We start from the raw sequence: 9,889 nt of genomic DNA on the forward strand, positions 1-9,889 counted from the left end.
AAAGCACTTGAACCTGAATTTTTACATAAGTAACCAAGAAAGGACAAACTGTTTTATTAACTTCTATGTATAAATTTTACTAATTTTCATGTGATATTATGTATATTTTATTAATTAGTAGGGGGAGTGGAGTGCGAATTGCACTTTGTTTGGACCAGGAAATTTTGCAAACCCCACGAAAACATCAAATATATATTGTAAACCTTATACTTCCCAACTCCCCAAACTCTACAACAATTCCTCCCTAGAATTCACAATTCTCCTCAGACCCAGACATCCGTTAAGAATTATATCAATTAAAGTTTAAATTATTACACAATTAATTTAAACAATCATATTAAAGTTGTAATAGTTTCAATCAAACAGAAAATCATTCATAGATCTGTTTTGGAGCGTTAGGTCAAATTAACAAAATATATAATTAAAGTTGAACAAGGTTTTTAAATATACAATATTTGTGGCATCAAAATCAAAAAGCACCACATCACGACCACACAACATATCAAACATCAAACATCAACATCACCACTAGAATTTGAGAGTAAGGGAGTTTCATTTCAACTCATTCTTTTTCCTTTTTGTTTTTTTTTTCGGTTGCGTGGTCATAAATCCCAAGTTTCGCCATCAGGTGAACATGTACAAGAATAACAAAACGAGGAAACAAATCTAATCAGAGATTTTGGCCCAAACTTACATGTACACATTCACTAGGCCCTAACAAACCCCAATCTTCTTCTATTTCTCGTCCTTCTCCCTCACCCCCCAACAAAAAAACCAACTGAAACCAAAACTATATACAAAATACACTTCTCAATTAACATAGCCTAGTCTAAACAGAGTATCCGTCTCTGTTTCCCCATTAGTATTCATTGCGACAATTGAGCTTCTGCATTTATAACATACAAATTTCCCCGGTACATCATCAGAGTCTTGTATCCCTGAACATCTCGTATGCCGCCAAACACCGCATAAGTCACATGCTAGCATTCTCTCCCCATCGTCATCCTTGGCTCCACAACTACAATCGACTGTCCACCGCTCTACCCCTCTCTCCATTCGAAACCTGTTTAGTGCAATCTTCACTTGGCATCTTCCTCTGACACGGACCGACTCCGTTTGTCCAAACAACAGCTTGACCTGGGTGGAATCGTCTACACCCCCATGGTCGACTATCTCTTCTGCTTGAAACCTTCTGAACATCAAGTATACATCTTGAAAAGCTTTTGATGCTTCAAGCTTCAAGTCAGACATGGTAGCATTCGATGGAAGTATAACTAGTTCTGGAGGAGGTCTTGAGGAATTTTCTTTAGAGTCCTCCACGACTTCAACCTCACACAAGAGGCATATTGAAAAAGGATTCAACTTAGTCGACAGCTTCTCCGGTTTATAATCTTTTACGAACTGCTTGCAGTCTATGAGCTTCAAGGCTGAGCTCACCGCTGCTTCCCTAGTTGCCTGGGGCCCATAGTTCACCATAGAATTTGGATGAAGCATGGCATCGTACAGAAATCTCAAGTCCAACAGAAGATTTTCTTCAGATGGGTAGCTAGAGATGGATGACTCAGTGGAATCAGTGGCTGTATTCGATGAAACACTGCCCGGTTCAAGTCTGCATAATGACAAATACACCATTGAGAGACCGCAAACCATGAACAGAGCCTTGCACACCCGTACGAACAATAACATAAAAAAAGATCAAAGAAGAAAGACCATTTCATTTACCTGTATTCGAAAGCACCGGATTGAGGATTGCGTTGAGCATTAACAACCATCCCATCAGATGATACTTTCCCTCCAAGATTCTTAAGGCAATAATCAAGGAGTTCAGGTGGACCAGCTTTGCACACAGCACCACGAAGGGTGCGCCAAGTGACCCAATTCGACCCAGATACTGCATGCAAAACTTTCAGCATTGCTTCCTCAACACGTGTAACATCACTTCTTGTCCACGAGCACAAGACCTTGGACTGCTGCTTCTCATCCGAGACATCATTAATGGTTGATGATGACTTGCGAACATTATGAATTAAGCTCATCAGAAACCTGAAGAGATCTCTTACATGTACAAGCTTACGCTCTGACAAAGACTGATAATATAAAATTATATCCTGCAGGTGAGAACGAGGCTTCCGTCCTTGAGATGTAAAGATTGACAAAGGTAGGCTAGAGAGGGTTTCAACAGCCATTTTGTAGGCATCAGGAGTCACAGCAAAACTACCGGCACCAAATTCATAACCCCACTCGCCATACCATGGATGACCTTTGGTGATGGCATGAAGCAGCCGGTACTCAACCCCATACTTCTTGGACACATCCATTACGCTTACCTTCCTGCCGAAAGACATAACAAAAAATCAATTATTCCATGAATCCATGACAAGGAAGAATATGGCACTTTCACCATTTTCCGCACAGAAGATAGTATGCTCAATTTTATTTGGTTTTGGAACAAGGAACAATAATTCATTGATAAATAAAAAGAGAACACAGCCAACCAATGATTACAGAGCATAGATTAGGAAAAGAAAAAAAAAAAAAAACTGAATTGATAGAAATAAAAGCAGAAAAAGTGAAAGACTGAAAATCACAGCCCACATAGGAAAAGCCCCAAGTTGTTACAAATGTCACTAAGAGGATAAGCAGGAAAATGTTTAAACAATAAACACCACTAAGAAGCTTTAATCTTGATAAATTCGTACTCTTTAGTTTCTTTCCAACAAAATATCTGAGAGAATAGTTTTTGCAGCATTAACCCATAACAACTGGGCTTTGGTGGGAAGAGCAGGCCCAAAAAGAACTTGGATAATATTAGATCTGCTATCCTCCCCAGAATGCAACAGATATTGAAGAGAATACGGCAGAGGGGTTGATTTTAAAAGAGAAACTATTGGAGTATACAAATACCAACGCAAAATATAGGGTACAACATTTCTCATCAACCTCAGATTAAATAACCCTAAAAGACTCAACTATAGGCAGGCACCATAGTCAACAGAATAGAATCTTTTCAATTACATCCTTAACAACCCACTAGGAATAAAACATAATGCTCCAATTCATGACCATGCATTGTGTGTGAGTACCTAATTTGTAAAAGAAAATTATAACTAGTAATACAAAGCTTTGTTCTTCGTTGGTTAGGTGGAAAGAGCGTTGAAATACGTTTCACTTAGCTTTATCAATCATGCATGGTTTGTCATATTAACCAGGATTCCAAATCAAACAAAGCTTAGAACTGAGAAGCTTACTACACTACTTTTTCTATAAACAAACTGAAAAGATAGCAAACAAATATATTCAGAGATTCATAAAGACAACGCAAATACTTGTTGACAATGTGAAGTGAACTGAAACAAGCTATAAATACTTAACCAAAAGGATTCACTCTAGGGATGCCTCTTACCTGACTCCAAGCATTTTACAAAACCGGTCCCAAAAATCCATGATATGGCATCCAGACAAGTGCTTTGAACCACCCTCTCTTCCATTGACCCTGAGTAGGTGCCCATAACCATTGGAGTGGACCACAGCATGTAAAAGATGGGTATTGTTCTCTAATTGCTGGTACACCCAGTCTTCCACATCCTCCGTGCTCGTTACATGATTGCACGACTTGCATCTAGAAATGCAAATATAACAAGGAACTCTTCAAAATCGTGAGAAAAACAAAAGCTAAAACAATGCTTTAGGCATAAGAGCCATAAATATCAAATTCTGCAAGACAAGAAATAGTTGATATGTCTGCCTATCATTCAACTATAACAATTTTACTTCTACACAACAAAATAAATAAGGAACTAAATTCAAACATAAGAAAATGAATTTTGTGAAGTGTTTATTTGGCAACACTGTTTAAATGGAAAGGAAAGCATGGCAGTTGTGATCCCAGAAATATTGTTCACCTTCTGCACTGTAATATTTGACTCATAGATTAAAGTTTGCTTATAAATCACGTGACATGGGCTAAGAATTCTGTAAATCATGAATCATCCAGCAAAAATTATATCTGAGCTCATCTATAGACGATGACGTGTCCATATCTAAGCTCAATTCTAGTCTAGAAAGCAATCACACAAACCCATTGAGCTAAACGGAAGAACAAAGGTAAAAATTAATGGAAAATCTGGATTGTTCAGTCCAGAATAAGCATAAACGAGGGAAAGGGGTGTGGTTAATGAGCTCACTTGGACTCAGAGAGATGCAAGACGTCTCCACAGCACATACATGGCTTATGATAACCTCCAATGGAGCTTCCATTAGCCTTTATTATGAAATGGTACCGTTTCGCGCACACAGGATGTGCACTCCACCCTAATCATTGCCATACAATTTCAAACAATTCACATAAATCATCAAACAAAACACCCTCTTGGGTGTTCTTGTACAGTAATCCATAAGGGTAATCATAACCCAAAAGTTAAAAATTTAAAACGTATAAAAAATTCAAGTGAGAATTTGATATTCGACAAGTTCCAAACTTAAAAAGATAAGCAATATGGGGACAGTGGAAAGAGAGATGAATGAAATAATTTTTTACTATGAAGAAAAAGAGGAACACGCAGCTACGTATTTTATCAGCCTTTTTCCGAGATGTGGGACATTGTATCCACAAACAAACAAGCCTCAATTTCCATGAAAATGACTCTCTTCATTTCCCAACTTCTCTCTGTTAAAGAAAAAGATCCCTCCCACCCACCCACCACCCACTTTGCAAAAGAAATACATAAATAATCTCTCCTTACAGTATAGTAATTCAAATTTATTTTTACTCCATATCAATACTTAGACAACAAAATAAAATAAATTAATCAAAAATAAATTAAGAAAATAGTCAAAAAGCGAACCCCCCCCCCCCCCCCCAAAATAATAAAATAAAAAAAAAATCATCATCATGATCATTCATCACCCACTGGCTACTACAACACCGTACTCCCAAAGTTTCGAATTAGCTGTCACTCAAACATTATATCCAATTTCGTTTCCATCCGGCCACGTGTAAGACATCGAACGGTCATCCTCAACACCAATCAAATCAAGGGCCCCACAAAAGGAAAAAAATGAAACAATCCCCCATCTCAAAATCTCGGGAAATTATCGGCATCATCAGTCAAATTCGCGAGATTTTCAGAGATCACCATCGGAAAAGTGAGAGAGAAAGGAGAGAGACTCACCAACAACACGGCACTGATCGCAGTAAACGGATCTAGATCTGGGGACATCCTCCTCAACGATATCGAGATAAACAACGGCAGGTTGAGAATCAGGGCCGTCGACAAGGTCGCCGACGCGGAAGAGGATCTGCCATGTAAGAAGATGAGGGAACAAGGAAGAAGGAGGAGGAAGGAGAGCATGTTTAGAGAGGAAGGTGCGAACGTTGGTCCGGAAAGGAGCGGTGAAGAGATGGTCGTGGTCGTGGTCGTGGTCGGAATCATCAGAAGCGGCGGCGGCGGCGGTGGACATGGAGGAAGAAGGGAAGGAAAGGAAATCGTAGAGATCAGCAGTGACACGTCTCTTCATTCTCTTGAGAGGACGAGCGTTAACGACCATAGCTGAAAGGAAGGAAGAGAGAAACAGACGGCGGAGATTAGGGTTAGCGTTGTTAAGAGACTCAGAAAATCGGGGGAGAAACTGGAAGACCCAGCAATAGCGGTTTAGGGTTTTTTCTTTTCCTTTTTTTTTAAAAAAAATTTACTTCGGTTCGGGTTTTGTTTTGGGAATTGGAATTATTTGAAATTATTTGAAATTTGAACCGAAGAAAAAGAGAATGGAGAGTCGGTTTAGAGAGAGGGGGGGGGGAGGGGGGGGCGCGATTGCTTTTTTAATGATAAAAGAAAAAGTGAATTCGAAGAAGATGAGAGAGAAAGAAATGATTTTAACAAAAAGAAGGAGCGCTCTCTCTACGAGAATCATCTACCATACTCTTTTTTTTCCTTTTTTATTTTATTCGCTTTACTTTAATATTTTAATATTCTAGAGTTCTCTAAAAAAAATAATAGATTTTGTGGTCCAATTTTCAAATTTGGTTAAACTACATTTTTATCACTTACCCAGTTTGGTAACTCTTTCATTCTTTTTTAATTATTAGTCAAATCTCAAAAACAAAAATAAAATTTATTTTTAGGTCATATTTGATCATTATTTTATTTTTTATTTTTTAAAATTAAGCTTATTTACTCTCTGTTTCTTATAATGATTTATATTTTTTGAATTCAAAGTCAAATTTTAAAAACAAAAACAATATTTTAAAAATATTTTTTTTAGTTTTTATATTTTGGCTTGATTTTTCAAACCATTTCTAAAAAGTAAATAACAAATGAAGATGGAAATAGTGTGTATAGACTTAATTTTAAAAAAAAAATAAAAACCAAATAGTTACCAAATTGGGTTTTAGTGTTAGATGTATTTAAATAATAATACCTATAATTAAAATATGGTATATGTATGTGGGGTTAATATTTTATCACATTGTGTTATTTTATTAGATTAGGCCCATTATGCGATCTAATTAATTAAGACCCTAGATTCTTAATTGAGTATGAACTTAATGGGTAGATTAAGGTTTAATGACAACCCTAATTGAACTAGTATATAAAGAGATCTTAAGGTTATGGTTCCCAATACACCAAAATAATAAGCATTCACTCTTTCTTGAACCTCATCTAGAGAGAGATCCCACTAAGGAGTTGTTTGGTTTAATGTTTTAAAGATGCACAAGAATTAAGTATGCCTAGGAATAAGATTGTTGGTAATTAAGGATGGACTGTGTTTGGTTGTTGATAACTAGCAAAAATGTCAGTTATTATAAGCCTTTTATTTAGAATCATGAGGGCTAATAAGTAGAAAATGCGGTGATAATACTTAGAATTTGCGAAAAATTGAGTTTTGCGTCAATTAGCACCTAAATCCTCACTGGGCCCAATATTATGCGTTACTCCATGCCAAAATGTCTATTCTTGTAGCTATCGTAGGAATCAAACGCATGCATTTGAAATAAGCAATTACAGACAAACGCATGTGCTGAATCCTAGCGATCGCAAAGACAAACGCATGCGCTGAAAGTTGGATCGTATGTGATCATCACATGGAAGTTGCGGTGATCGTATGCACCCATCGCATGAAAGTTGCAGTGATCGTATGCGTCCAACGCATAGAAGTTGCAGTGATCATATGCATCCAATGCATGGAAGTTGCAGTAATCATATGCATCCATTGCAGGGAAGTTGCGGTGATCGTATGCGTCCATCGCATGGAAGTTGCGATGATCAAGCGAATGCGGTGATCAACTGGAAATTGCGGCCATAGAGTGACGACCATAATAGAAGGACGATCGCAAGATGGGTAGAACGCGTTGATGCTTCAGCTGAATCAAGCTCGGATGCATACCTTGGGAGTATCAACAAGATAAGGCGATATGATATTGCCCATACCGCAACAAAAGCATCAGTGAGCCATAACGCAATCATTATAGCTGTCGGCGTTTAAACTCTATAAATAGCCTTTTGGACCTTCATTTCAAGACATCCAAATTTCTGCCTCAAAGCAGAAGTTTGTGATCACAGATGAGAGCTTGAAAGAGATTTTCGTGAGAATTCTTCATCTCCACAACCCAGACCGAGTGACTATTGAAGCATTCGCCGGAGATAGAGCTCGAGAGAGACATCTCCACCATTCAACCATGGCACCACCGGCAGTCTTGACGCAGAGTCCTTCCTTTCTCTTCTAATTTCTGTGTTGTATTACATTTTAGCTTAAGTTTTTAAGATATTTTGTGATCAATGCAAATTTTAACTCCTTCATTGTCGTCTTCTTCATCATTTTCATCTCTATCATAGTTTATCTTCAGCGTTTATTTATCAAAGACAATCGCATGCTTAATCGTATAGCCTAGAAATAGGATGCATGAAGCAACCCACCGAGAGGTGTGCGTTGTGCAAGTATAGTGAGTTAATCCTCTTTGTTTAGTGAAAGGCTGTAGCAACGCCTGTCTATGGGATGTTGCATTGCTTGTCTATAAGTTAAATAGTCGCGTCTAACTGGCTGAGAAGGTAAGAGATGAAACGCACTAAAGCAAAGTTCGCATTGTTCCTAGAGATAGGCACAATCTTATGCTCGACGCAACCATGCAGTATAGAGATATAGTCATGCGGCTGACCACCGAGAGGTGTACGACGAGTTAGTGCAATGAGTTGGGATTACTCGGACGATTTAAGATAATAAACATTACTATGCATTAATGGTTGTTGTATCTCTACTTATTCTCATTGCAAGTCTTTTATTGCTCAATCTGTTTAGTTAGGAGTAGAAATAGTGTATACATCCAATTAACTTCTTTTTATTTTTCTTTTCATCGCCTCAAACATGTTGCTTCACAAGAATTATTGAGTGACAAGTCCCTGTGTTCAACCTCGAATTACCCGAGAAACTTGCGTTTGCGTTATACTTGGTGCGAGCATAAGAAAACTTGTGATAGGAACGCATGATCATTGCATACTAGATTAGCGCATCTTCATTCAAACGCATGACCTCAGATGCATGGGTGCAAACGCATGAGCCATGTCTAACGCATGAATTCAAGTACAACCCCATCCGTCCTTAATAATAAAAATAAATAAATCGTTTCCTAAATTTCAACAGTTGTACATGGAAATGTCATCAAAATTTTATGGAAACAAATTAGCTTTATATTTTATTTATAAATTAATCATGGACTCCTCTACAAATTTTTTATAAATTAATTGATAAACAATAAATTCATTCAAAGTTTTGAGCAAAATTAATTATTTGACTATCAAGTAATAATATTAATTAAATAGCAAAATTAATTATTTAACTATCAAGTAATAATATTAATTAAATAATTAATTATAAATATTTGTAAAATAAGTAATTTATAATTAAAGTTACTTGATTACATAATTTTATGTATCAATTTATGAATCTATATAAATATGATGTATTAATTAATAAAACAATCAAAATCAAATTAAAAAATAAATATAACATTGATTAAAAAATAATAAATTATAATTAATCAAGGATAAACTAATTAATCAAAAAACAGTCTCATAAAATATTAATCATAATGATAATTAATTAACTACCAATATAACTTATTAATGAATTATAATTAAATTCAAATATTATAATTTAAAATTTAATATATGTTTCTAAATTATAAATTAATATTCATTAATCAATTTTAATAATATAAAATAAAATAATTCATGTATTAAAAGAGAAAGTGAGTGGGCATCAAGAAAACCAATACTTTTGGATAGGTATTATCCATGGGTATAAGGAATACATAGGAATTAGCTTATTCTCATGCCTAAAGCTTCAAAACTTGTACCAAACAAGGGGATATGTATCTCTTACCCATTTCTACCTTTATTTTCATCCCTATTCCCTCAATCCAAACACTCTTTAAAAGGGACATTCAGAGTTTTGGTTGAGGAAGACCATAGTCATCTTAAAGCTATCATCATCTTGAAGCTATCATCAATCTCTCAATGGAATCCGATATATTATTTATCCTTGACAATTTGGCATGGATGATCCTAGGGTTAATTTATTCAATATAGATTTGAAGTAATTATGCTAACAAGTGGTATCAGAGCCTTATATTCATGTTGGATTGTTGGTTTATTTTTTGTCTTCCATTGGGCTTGAGATTTGATTTTGGTATAATCTGTTTTACTATGTGAGGTAATGAATGCTATATGATACCTTATAAATGCGTGGTTTTATGTAATTAGACCTAAGTATAAATCTAACTAGAATCTTGGCAAGTCCAGGGTCGAACTCAGGGATTGTGTTCTATTGATGTGATGACAATGATTGTTTCGATCTTGACACAACTTGTTGTTAAATATGTGATGAGTTGATATAC

At 36.1% G+C, this 9,889-nt stretch overlaps 1 protein-coding gene across 1 annotated transcript; it reads right to left on the reverse strand.

Annotated features, from left to right (window-relative positions):
• Positions 1 to 534: 534 nt before the first annotated feature.
• LOC120073294 (RING/FYVE/PHD zinc finger superfamily protein) lies at positions 535 to 5,951 on the reverse strand. Its single transcript, XM_039026047.2, has 5 exons — positions 5,172 to 5,951; positions 4,185 to 4,311; positions 3,404 to 3,619; positions 1,723 to 2,331; positions 535 to 1,609 (listed from the first exon to the last, which is right to left on the reverse strand). Exons 1-5 carry the CDS (start codon positions 5,545 to 5,547, stop codon positions 811 to 813), a joined length of 2,127 nt encoding a protein of 708 aa, XP_038881975.1. The 5' UTR covers positions 5,548 to 5,951; the 3' UTR covers positions 535 to 810.
• Between the last annotated feature and the right edge of the window lie 3,938 nt (positions 5,952 to 9,889).

This window comes from Benincasa hispida, chromosome 3, assembly GCF_027475165.1.
Source record: "Benincasa hispida cultivar pf3 chromosome 3, pf3_genome.v1.1, whole genome shotgun sequence".
NCBI classification, from domain to species: domain Eukaryota; kingdom Viridiplantae; phylum Streptophyta; class Magnoliopsida; order Cucurbitales; family Cucurbitaceae; genus Benincasa; species Benincasa hispida.